The 12525-nt window shown below is 40.6% G+C and overlaps 1 protein-coding gene across 2 annotated transcripts in view; it reads left to right on the top strand.

Moving 5' to 3' along the window:
- KYAT3 (kynurenine aminotransferase 3) overlaps window positions 1-12525 on the top strand; it is a 63222-nt gene that overhangs the window by 15488 nt on the left and 35209 nt on the right. For both annotated transcript variants that reach the window (XM_031650585.1, XM_031650584.1), the window contains 2 exons: window positions 8191-8249; window positions 8839-8983. In XM_031650585.1, the coding sequence (XP_031506445.1) occupies window positions 8194-8249; window positions 8839-8983 (201 nt within the window). In that variant the 5' untranslated portion in view covers window positions 8191-8193. The remainder of the gene's footprint in view (window positions 1-8190; window positions 8250-8838; window positions 8984-12525) is intronic.

Below are 12525 nucleotides of genomic sequence, written 5' to 3'. Positions count from 1 at the left end.
ATTTATTAAAACTTTTTTTTGCCGAGTGCAGTGGCTCATGCCTATAATGCCAACACTTTGGGAGGCTGAGGCAGGTGGATCACCTGAGGTCAGGAGTTAAAAACCAGCCTGGCCAACATGGTGAAACCTCATCTCCACTAAAAGTAGAAAAATTAGGAAGGGCACGGTGGCTCACGTCTATAATCCAGCACTTTGGGAGGCCAAGTAGGGTGGATCACCTGAGGTCAGGAGTTTGAGAACAGCCTGGCCAACATGGTGAAACCCCATCTCTATTAAAAATACAAAAATTAGCCAGGCCTAGTGGCAGTTGCCTGTAATCCCAGCTACTCGGGAGGCTGAGATAGGAGAATCACTTGAACCCGGGAGGTGGAGGTTGCAGTGAGCCGAGATTGCACCATTGCATTCCAACCTGGGTAACAAGAGTGAAACTTCGTCTCAAATAAATAAATAAATAAATTTTTTAAATACAAAAATTTGCTGAGCGTGGTGGCACACGCCTGTAGTCCCAGCTATTCAGGAAGCTGAGGCAGGAGAATCACTTGAACCCAGGAGGCAGAGGTTTAGTGAGCCAAGATCGCACCACTGCTCTCTAGCCTGGGCAACGGAGTGAGACTCCGTCTCAAAAAAAACAAAACAAAACGAAAAATCTTTTTTCTTCAATAATAAATAGAAGACAAATTCACCTACTGTAACTTTTTTACCTTATAAACTTTTTAAATGTTTAATTTTTGACTCATAATAACACACAAACTATATAAAATATTTTATCTCCTTATTCTATAAACTTTTTTCTATTTTTAGAAATTTTATTTCATTTTTTCACGTTTTTTGTGTTAAAAACTAAGACACATATGTTAGCCTAGTCCTACCCAGAACTGGATCATCAATATCGCTGTGTTCTACCTCCACGTCTTGTCCCAGTGGAAGGTCTTCAGGGGCAATAACATGTATGTAGCTGTCATTGCTATGATAACAATGTCTTCTTTTAGAATATCCTGAAGGACCTGCCTGAGGCTGTTTTACAGTCAATGTTTTTTTTTTTTTTTTTAGTAAGGGTACACTCTAAAATAATAATAAAAGGTATGGTATAGTAAATACATAAGCCAGTAACATAGTTGCTTGTTATCAGTATCGAGTACTATGTACTGTATGTAATTTTATGTTCTAGACTTTTATATGACTGGCACTGCAATAGGTTTGTTTATACCAGCATCATCACAAACACATGACTAATGCATCGTGCCACAATGTTACAATGGCTCCACTAGGTAAGTAGGAATTTGTTTGGTTTTGTTTTGTTTTGTTTGAGAGGGAGTCTGGCTCTGTTACTCAGACTGAGGTGCAGTGGTGTGATCTCGGCTCACTGCAATCTCCGCCTCCCGGGTGCAATTCTCCTGCCTCAGCCTCCAGAGTAGCTGGGACTACAGGCGCATGCCACTGTGCCCAGCTAATTTTTGTATTTTTATTAGAGACAGGGTTTCACCATATTGGCCAGGCTGGTCTCGAACTCCTGACCTTGTGATCCACCCGCCTCAGCCTCCCAAAGTGCTGGGATTATAGGCATGAGCCACTGCACCCGGCTGCAAGCAGGAATTTTTACCTCCATATAGTCTTTTGTTTGTTTGTTTGTTTGTTTTTGAGATGGAGTCTCGCTCTGTCACCCAGGCTGGAGTGCAGTGGCATGATCCCAGCTCACTGCAACCTCTGCCTCCTGGGTTCAAGCGATTCTCCTGCCACAGCCTCCTGAGTAGCTGGGACTACAGGCACTTGCCACCACGCTTAGTTAATATTTGCATTTTTCATAGAGACGGGGTTTTACCATGTTCGCTGGGATGGTCTCAAACTCCTGACCTCAGGTGGTCCGCCCACCCCGGCCTCCCAAAGTGCTGAGACTACAGGCATGAGCCACCATGCTCAGCCTGCTTCGTATAGTCTTATGGGACTACCATCATATATGCGATCTGTCATTGACTAAACGTGTTGAGGCAGCACATCACATGGCTCTGTTGTATATATAATGTAAAGCTTCAATAAATGTACATCAAAAGTGAATGTGTTTAGTTTGATAGAACCAGATGACTATAACATTGAGGATATTATCTTTCTTGTGATAATTAGTAGTTTTGTTACAATAGAGTACTCACCTTCCACATCAAACTTTAAAATGAGGGGGAAAAGAGCAGAGACCATATTATTAAAATGCACAGTAGAAACACCAAAATGCAGGGCTGCGTGCTGTGGCTCATTCCTGTAATATCAGCACTTTGGGAGGCCGAGGTGGGCAGATCATGAAGTCAGGAGATCGAGACCATCCTGGCTAATGTGGTAAAACCCCATCTATACTAAAAATATGAAAAATTAGCCGGGCATGGTGGCACATGCCAGTAGTCCTGTGTCCGGAATTTATTCCTTCCTGTGGGTTCTTGGTCTCGCTTACTTCAAGAATGCAGCTGTGGACCCTCACAGTGAGTGTTACAGCTCTTAAAGATGGTGTGTCCGGAGTTTGTTCCTTCAGATATGTCCAGAGTTTCTTCCTTCCAGTGGGTTGGTAGTCTCGCTGACTTCAAGAAGGAAGCAGCAGACCCTTGCAGTGAGTGTTACAGCTCTTAAAGGTGGTGCGAACCCAGAGAGTGAGCAGCAGCAAGATTTATTATGAAGAGTGAAATAACAAAGCTTTCACAGCATGGAAGGGGACCCGGGTGGGTTGCCTCTGCTGGCTGGGGTGGCAGCTTTTATTCCCTTATTTGGCCCCACCCACATCCTGCTGATTGGTCCATTTTACAGAGTGCTGATAGGTCCATTTTACAAAACGCTGATTGATGCGTTTACAATACTTTAGCTAGACACAGAGTGCTGATTTGGTGCATTTACAATCCTTTAGCAAGACCCAGAGCACTGATTGGTGCGTTTTTACAGAGTGCTGATTGGTGCATTTACAATCCTTTAACTAGACGCAGAGCGCCAATTGGTGCATTTATAATCCTCTAGCTAGACAGAAAAGTTATCCAAGTCCCCACTCAATCCAGGAAGTCCACCTGACTTCACCTCTCAATCCCAGCTACCCAGGAGGCTGAGGCAGGGGAATCACTTGAACCCAAGAGGCAAAGGTTGCAATGAGTTGAGATCGTGCCACTGCACTACAGCCTGGCCAACAGCGAGACTCTGTCTCAAAAAAAACCACCAAAATGCATTGCAAGACAACAAGACGCTGGAAATAACAAATGCCCAGCAACAGGGGAATGAATGAGTAAAATATGGTACAAAAACAATCAAAAATATACATTGTAATTCAAAGTGAAATTTTTATGACTCAGAAAATTCATAAAATACTTAAGATACAGTACTTTGTTAAGAGACAATTTAAAATATTTTTTAAATGACACATGATTGCAACTACAAATCCCTACTTCATAGATCTAAAAGACAGTAACAGTTTGGGCCCCCCAGCATCCAGGCCCCCCATGAAAGGGGTGCTTACTTCTGCTCTTCCTGGTCCTGAAGTGTGATATCCATCTGCTTCCCAAGCCTGCTTCTCTGTTTTCTCCTCTCCCCTCTCTAACCATGAGCTTTGCGTTTTCTATATCTGGCCTTTTCTTGCACTTATTATTACTGTTACTAATATTAAACTTTTTGGCTGTAACCTTGGCTTCTCTGGATGAAGACTTGTTTCACAGCCCATACTACACAGATATCCACAGCCTCAATTCCCCCAGTTCAGGCCATCATTTAGGAAGACTTTTTCTGTACCTGTCCCATCTCACCTGCCTCAGATCTTATGAGAAGAGTCCTAAAAATATATACAATTGAAACTTTGATGTACTAGGGTCTTAAGATCATAGGTTCAACATATACTATTAGTGTTTTTCATCTGTCCAAACTAGACTTAATCTTTTCCTTACCTTTGTCAAGATTGCCACCTGGTGGTGAATTTCTAGAACTTCATTGTTTTAGCTTCAAGTTAGCAAAAGTAAGGTTAAAAGATGCTACCTTTGATTTCACTAGCAGTTTTGCGTTAATAACATGAAGTATAGAACTTTAATCGCCCTGGTAGCCAAAGTCATATAACAGGGTTAGCGGATCCAGAAGTTATACAAGCCTTATAGACATTCCCTTACTTGCGTGGGACTCATGCCCTGATTTCCCCATAGGATTCCAGGTTTATTTTAATTACCTGATACTGGATCTGCTCTGAAAAGTAGTTCTTACTTAGACAGTGAGCGTTTGCATCTGCTGCTGAATCTTGGTGACTCCAAACATTGTATAGTGTCTTGTAAACTTTCACCAGTGTGTTAGTTCCCTCAGGTTGCCTTAACAAAGTACTACAAACTAGGTGGCTTATTAAATAACAGCAGTTTATTCCCTCAGTGTTCAGGAGACTGAAAGTCTCAGATAAGTATCAGCAGGTCCGGTTCCTTCTGAGGGCTGTGAATAAGACTGTTCTATACCCCTCAACCCCACTATCATCTGGTGATTGCCTGGAAATCTCTGCCTTCCTTGGCTGGCAGGAGCATCACCTTAGTCTGTGCCTTCATCGTCACACAGGGTCTATGTCTATGTCCAGATGTCACCTTTTTGTAAGACCACCAGTCATACTGGATTAGGGTTCACGCTAATGACCTCATCTTAACTAATTACATCTGCAGTAACCCTATATCCACATAAGATTACATCCAGAGGAATTGGGAGTTAGGACTTCAACATATGAAACTAAGGGGGGACATGGTGCAACCCATAACAACCATGTATCTCATTATACCGCCAGACTTCATTTCTGCCATGTTGTTTTTCACAATTATTTGCTGCTCTTCCCTGCTGGACAGTTACATTTCCTTGCCGCACTGATGTGAAGCTTAGCTGTGAAATTGCTCTACCCAATAAAATATGAAAAGAAGCGATGTGTGCACATCCTAACAGAATCTTTTAAGAGCCTCTTCCTTCTGCCATGAAACAGGCAGTGTTCCAGGTGGAGGCTGTTTCATCAGCCTATGTCTCAGAATGACAGTGACACAGACCAGGGCAGCAGCTGAACCTCAGTGGATATGTAGTATAAGCAAGAAAACCTTTATGATTTTAGGCCACCAAGACTTTGGGGTCATTTATCACTGAAGCATAAATTAACTTTAGCTGACTGACACAGCTAACTGACACTATAACTTCACCCTGTAATGTGAGTGAGGTTTTTTTAAAAAAAAAATCATTCATCAGATAATTATTAAAAACTTGCTATGTGCTAGGCATATAACTATATGATGGTGTCGCCTTGGCTATGCCATGGTACCCAGATATTTGCCAAACATCAGTCTAGGTATTGCTGTGAAGGTGTATTTTAGATGAGATTAACGTTTAAATCAGTAGACTTTCAGTAAAGCCAATTACCATCCATAATATGGGTGAGCCTCATTCAGTGGAAGACCTTAAGAGGAAAAGACTGAGGTCCTCAAGGAAGAGGGAGTTCTTCTGACTCCAGTTGCAGCATCAGTTCTTCCCTGAGTCTCCAACTTGCTCTGCAGATGTCAGATTTGCCAGCCCTCACAAACACATAAGCAAATTCCTTAAAATAAATGTATGTATAGCTCACATTTATTTCAATGTTTCATATTAGAAGTGTTTCGGTCTTTATTTAGAAGTATAGCAATGTTTTTGTGACCAGAAATATGCTGTAGAAACTGAACTCTTATTTATCTCAATTAGCCTATGGTAAAATTGGTCATGCTGTATATCATTTTGCTTAAAGTTGCAGTTTCCAAGAACCTATATGACACTTTTAAGTGATGACTTGCTGTACTGCATTTAATGGAAGCACATAGGAGAAGCACCTGACCTTGACTCGTGGAACCAAAGAAGGCTTTCAGGAGAGAATGCAGTCAAATTTGAGAACTGCACGTGGCAGGTGGAATACGAGTTAGCCAAGTGCAAGGAAGGGTGGTGGGGACCAGGAATTGGACTGAGTAGAGAACATACATTCTCAACAAGGGCATGACCTACCCCAGGAGAAGAAAATGGATGCTTGGCAGACAAGATAAATCTTAGCTATCACACCGTTTTGTCACCATCCAAAGCTCAATCCTACCTGACAAAATTGCATTCCTCTTAATATTTAATTGAGGGGAGGGAAGATGACTAGGAAAAAAATTCTAAGAAAGTCTCCTTAGGTGGGCAATGATTAAAAAAAAAAAAAAATTGAGAAACGTTGGTATAGAAAGAGCATTTGGGCATAGCAAAGATCACACATGAAACTACTGAAATGAGAGAGAACATGGACTATTTGAAAAATTAGAATGGGTGTGGCATAGAATTGGGAGGGAAGAGGAAGCAGGAGGAACAATGAGAGAAGAGGCCGGTCTAGAAACAAATTTTAAAGAAAATTAAACCTGAAAGTGCATTTCAACCTCAATTACCTAAATAATTTTAAGTAAAGTTGGACTTTGCGTCTAAATTATCTACAGCACATCATCCTCACTTTTTTATGTATAAATCATCCTTTGTGTTTGTGGTCTCTACTGAATGAATTAAGCTTTAAACATTGTTTTAGAGACAGAAAAGAACATTTGTTAAGATATATGTTTCTATCTATCATGCTAGAACTTGGTAGTTGTACAACTGTTGTCTCTGGAATGGCATCAGGTTCAGGTGGGTAATTATAATGCTATTCGAGCAACCGTTTTAACTTCTAGAGAATTTTCATGTGATTTACTTCACTGGAGTTTCAAAGACTAAAAATATGAGACTAAAAAAGGTATTTTTCTTGGTCCCATTATTTAGAATAGAATGAGAACAATGGTCTATTTAATAACCATGATCGTTATCTTCTTCCCAGATTGAATTAAAATTACATTAATATTCTATTAGAAAATTCTTTGCAAAAATGCTGTCAATCATTTTTTTATTTCTACCAGCTTGTTAACAATGAACTCAAAGCTAATTCAATACTTTTGAGAGATAGTATAAAACTCAATTTTAGAATCTAAAGAACTAAAAAATTGTATGCTATGTGATAATTTTAATTCCTATTTTTCTACCACAGCCTTAGCTTGCTTGGTATAAGTAAGCTTATCCTAAATTTATAATATACTTTTAAGAGGCAGCATTCTAGTAATAATTTTAGAAGGTCTTATTATATAAAAGACAGTATAAAATTATATAATAGTTCTGAGTATGGATTCTGGAGTCAGACTGTCTGGGTTCAGATCCTGAGTTGAACTTGCTTGGGTTTAAATATTACTGGCTTTCATAAACTTGAGCAGATGTGAAAAGCTGTGTGATGTTAACCTCTCTGTACCTCTGTGCCTCATAGTTTGAACTATGTAATACAACTACTACATATTTTTTAAATATACGTTAATAATGAGGTAATTATGTAAAGCACTTAGAACAGTACCTAGTACATACTCAGTACTCAATAATGTTAGCAATAATTACGGAACCCCTTAGTGAGCAGCTTTAAAACCATTTGTTGAGTCTTTCCTATATGTCATACAAGGAACTTACTTGTGAAACTCTTAGTACATCTTACCTAAAATGATCTTCAGAGCATGGCTGAAGATATTTTTTTGAACTGACTTTTAAAATATTATTATTGTTCTCTTTACTACATTACAAGCCTTCAAACTGATTAGCTTTCTAGGGTAGGATGATACTTTTTGTCCTTAGGTGAGAAGATGAACATCTAAATTTCATTTTTAAAAAAGCATTCCTTCCAGCCAAGCATGGTAGCTCACACCTGTAATCCCAAACTTTGAGAGGCCAAGGTAGGAGGATCACTTGAGGCCAGGAATTTGAGGCCAACCTGGGCAACACCACAAGACCCTGACTCTATAAAAAATACAAACAAACAACAACAAAAACAAAATAGTTTGACACAGTGGGATATGCCTATAGTCCCAGCTACTCAGGAGACTGAGACAGGAGGATTGCTTGAGCCTGGGCAGTTGAAGTTGCAGTGAGCCAGGATCACACCACTGCATTCCAACCTGGGCAACCATGTCTGAGAAAAAAAAAAAAGGCATTCCTTCAGTAGTAGGTGGGAGATGAATTCCTCTTCAGAATTTTGTGTTGGAATCTAAGATTTATCTTTATGGAACTACTATTTACATGGGAACAGTAGGGGAAAGGAAGAAAAGTGACCCATGATTTACTGGCATTTTAAAATTTTGACTAAGGCAATTCCTTGTCAATATTTATGTATTTCAGAAAATGTCATTGAAATTCACAAATGCAAAACGGATTGAAGGACTTGATGGTAATATGTGGTGAGTATCTTAAAATAAATAATAATAATTTAGTGAGGTTTTCCTACATATTTGCACATCTTTAGATGGGAGTTTTTTTGCCCCATCTATAAATAAAGGTCCTCATTTAATTCATCCATTAAATGAAAATGGAAGGAAGCTAGCAATCCATATACTGAATTGTTCATTTGGCACATGTGCCATGCCCTGTGCTGGACACTGGACATACGGCATAGAAAAGGACAATGCTAATGCCCTCATGGAACTTACCTTCCAATCCAGGAACTTTTCTTATTAGTTCTGTTCTCTAATAGTTGATGAAATAACTTAGCAGCAGCTGGAATTGTTGAGAAAATATATATATATGGTTAAAATATGGGTAGCGTGAAACTGAGGTTTGTAAGGGACATTGGATTCATAAATTCAGCCATCATTCTATTTGGTAAACTGATTTTGTGGGTGGTAAATTTTTGTTGGAAACTCGTTTTTTAAAACCTATAGGACTAAACTAGGATCTTATTTGTCAGTTTTGTGATAAGACTATAAAATGTAAAAAAGCAAACTTTATAATTGTAGAACTTATTAATGTTAGTATTTTTTTCAATCTTAGGATTGAATTTACCAAATTGGCTGCAGACCCTTCTGTTGTGAATCTTGGCCAAGGCTTTCCAGATATATCCCCTCCTACATATGTAAAAGAAGAATTATCAAAGATTTCAGCAATCGATAGCCTGAATCAGTATACACGAGGCTTTGTAAGTATATCAAGACCATATGGGGCGTGAGCTTTTATTTTATATTAGGGGGTGTGTGTGTGTGTGCGCGCACGTGTGCACTTCTGTCATTCATATGTAAGTGACTTTCTGGGACCAGCTGTCCCATCCTAGCAACACAGAAACTTCTGCCCTTGCCCTATGTCCTGGGATGAGCCTTCCTCTACTTCCAGCCCTTCTACACTTTTCTTTTGGCCCTTACTTTACTGTTGCTCCAAGATAGGATCCTATGGCAACAAGATAAGGAACAATATTCTCTTGAGATATGTCTTTTCTATCTCATCAACATTTATGCAGCCTCAGCACTGACCCTTTATTTAATATACTCTATACCCAACTAGTTACCTTTTTCCTCCCTGTCCCAGCTCACTCCCATCCTTCTGTAATGAAATGCCTAGGATAGCCAAAGATTTTCTAAATCAGATGTACCTTTGAACTGTAGACTTATATCTGTTGTGCCAAGAGCCATGCAGTTATCATATGTCTGACCACTTGTCTTTTCCTTTCATGATATTGTGGGAAATGGGGAGGGGAATGGTATAGGAGGAAGCCTTTTTGGCTTTTATAGTGGTCTAACTATAAAAATCTATAGAAGGATTTTGCTTTGGGAATAGCACAGGGAAAAGCAGTGAAACTTACCTGTGTCACAGGGTTTGACACTGGTGAGAATCCCTGCTCTTCATAGACTCTCAATCCCTGGCCCACCCTACAGACCTCCATCTCAGACCTACTCAACATAACTCACTCCCCAGTCTATACAAATCCATAATGAAAGGCTAGAAATAAACCAACAATAGAGAAAATTAATGAAACCAAAAGCTGGTTCTTTGAAAAGAACAGTAAGTAAAAGTTTTACCTAGATTGACCAATAAAAAAGAGAAAACTCAAAGTACCATATGAAGAATGAAAGAAGGAATATAATTACTGATCATGCAGACATGAAAGCAATAATAGGATAATATTAGGTATAATTTTATGTTAATACATTGACAACTTGGATGAAATGAACAGATTATTTAAAAGATACAGGAGGGGTGCAAGCAAGATGGCCAAATAGGAACAGCTCCAGCCTCCAGCTCCCAGCGCCAGCGACACAGAAGACGGGCGATTTCTGCATTTTCAACTGAGGTACCGGGTTCATCTCACTGGGGAGTGCCAGACAATTGGTGCTGGTCAGCTTGTGCAGCCCGACCAGCCAGAGCTGAAGCAGGGCGAGGCATCACCTCACCTGGGAAGCGCAAGGGGGAAGGGAATCCCTTTAGAAACTGAGACACACAACACCTGGAAAATTGGGTAACTCCCACCCTAATACTGCACTTTACCAAGGGTCTTAGCAAACAGCACACCAGGAGATTATATCCCACACCTGGCCGGGAGGGTCCCATGCCCACGGAGCCTCCCTCACTGCTAGCACAGCAGTCTGAGATCTAACTGCAAGGCAGCAGCAAGGCTGAGGGAGGGGTGCCCGCCATTGCTGAGACTTAAGTAGGTAAACAAAGCCTCCGGGAAGCTCAAACTGGGTGGGAGCCCACCCAGGCTCAAGGAGGCCTGCCTGTCTCTGTAGACTCCACCTCTGGGGACAGGGCATAGCAAAAAAAAAAAAAAAAAAAGGCAGAAACCTCTGCAGATGTTAATAACCCTGTCTGACAGCTTTGAAGAGAGCAGTGGATCTCCCAGCACGGAGGCTGAGATCTGAGAACAGTCTGCCTGCCCAAGTGGGTCCCTGACCCCTGAGTAGCCTAACTGGGGGACATCCCCCACTAGGTGCAGACTGACACCTCACACAGCAGGGTACACCCCTGAGACGAAGCTTCCAGAGCAAGAATCAGACAGCAACACTCACTGTACAGCAGTATTCTATCTTCTGCAGCCTCCGCTACTGATAACCAGGCAAACAGAGTCTGGAGTGGACCTCAAGCAATCTCCAACAGACCTAGAGCTGAGGGTCCTGACTGTTAGAAGGAAAACTAACAAACAGAAAGGACACCCACACCAAAACCCCATCAGTACGTCACCAGCATCAAAGAAAGACCAAAGGCAGATAAAACCACAAAGATGGGGAAAAACCAGGGCAGAAAAGCTGGAAATTCAAAAAATTCAAAAAATCAGAGCACATCTGCCCCTCCAAAGGAACGCTACTCATCGCTAGCAACAGATCAAAGATGGATGGAGAATGACTTTGACGAGTTGAGAGAAGAAGGCTTCAGTCCATCAAACTTCTCAGAGCTAAAGGAGGAACTGCGTACCCAGTGCAAAGAAACTAAAAATCTTGAAAAAAGAATGGAAGAATGGATAACCTGAATAGTCAATGCAGAGAAGGCCATAAATGAACTGACAGAGATAAAAACCATGACACGAGAAATACGTGACAAATGCACAAGCTTCAGTAACCAACTCGATCAACTGGAAGAAAGAGTATCAATGATTAAAGATCAAATGAATCAAATGAAGCGAGAAGAGAAGTCTAGAGAAAAAAAAGGAAAAAGAAATCAGCAAAGCCTCCAAGAAATATGGGATTATGTGAAAAGACCAAATCTACATCTGATTGGTGTGCCTGAAAGTGATGGGGAAAATGGAACCAAGTTGGAAAACACTCTGCAGGATATCATCCAAGAGAAATTCCCCAACCTAGTAAGGCAGGACAACATTCAAATTCAGGAAATACAAAGAACGCCACAAAGATACTGCTCGAGAAGAGCAACTCCAAGACACATAATTGTCAGATTCACCAAAGTTGAAATGAAGGAAAAACTGTTAAGGGCAGCCAGAGAGAAAGGCCGGGTTACCCACAAAGGGAAGCCCATCAGACTAACAGCAGATCTCTCAGCAGAAACTCTACAAGCCAGAAGAGAGTGGGGGCCAGTATTCAACATTCTTAAAGAAAAGAATTTTCAACCCAGAATTTCATATCCGGCCAAATTAAGTTTCATCAGTGAAGGAGAAATAAAATCCTTTGCAGACAAGCAAATGCTTAGAGATTTTGTCACCACCAGGCCTGCCCTACAAGAGACCCTGAAGGAAGCACTAAACATGGAAAGGAACAACTGGTACCATCCATTGCAAAAACATGCCAAAATGTAAAGACCATCAATGCTAGGAAGAAACGGCATCAACTAACGAGCAAAATAACCAGCTAATATCACAATGACAGGATCAAGTTCATGCATAACAATATTAACCTTAAATGTAAATGAACTAAATGGTCCAATTAAAAGACACAGACTGGCAAATTGGATAAAGAGTCAAGACCCATCAGTTTGCTGTATTCAGGAGACCCATCTCACATGCAGAGATATACATAGGCTCAAAATAAAGGGATGGAGGAAGATCTACCAAGCAAATGGAGAACAAAAAAAGCAAGGGTTGCAATACTAGTCTCTGATAAAACAGACTTTAAACCATCAAAGATCAAAAGAGACAAAGAAGGCCATTACATAATGGTAAAGGGATCAATTCAACAGGAAGAGCTAACTATCCTCAATATATATGCGCCCAATACAGGAGCACCCAGATTCATAAAGCAA

The sequence above is a fragment of the Papio anubis genome, chromosome 1 (assembly GCF_008728515.1).
Source record: "Papio anubis isolate 15944 chromosome 1, Panubis1.0, whole genome shotgun sequence".
Classification (NCBI taxonomy): domain Eukaryota; kingdom Metazoa; phylum Chordata; class Mammalia; order Primates; family Cercopithecidae; genus Papio; species Papio anubis.
Note: the sequence above shows the minus strand (reverse complement) of the source record. Positions and strands in the feature narration are given on the sequence as shown.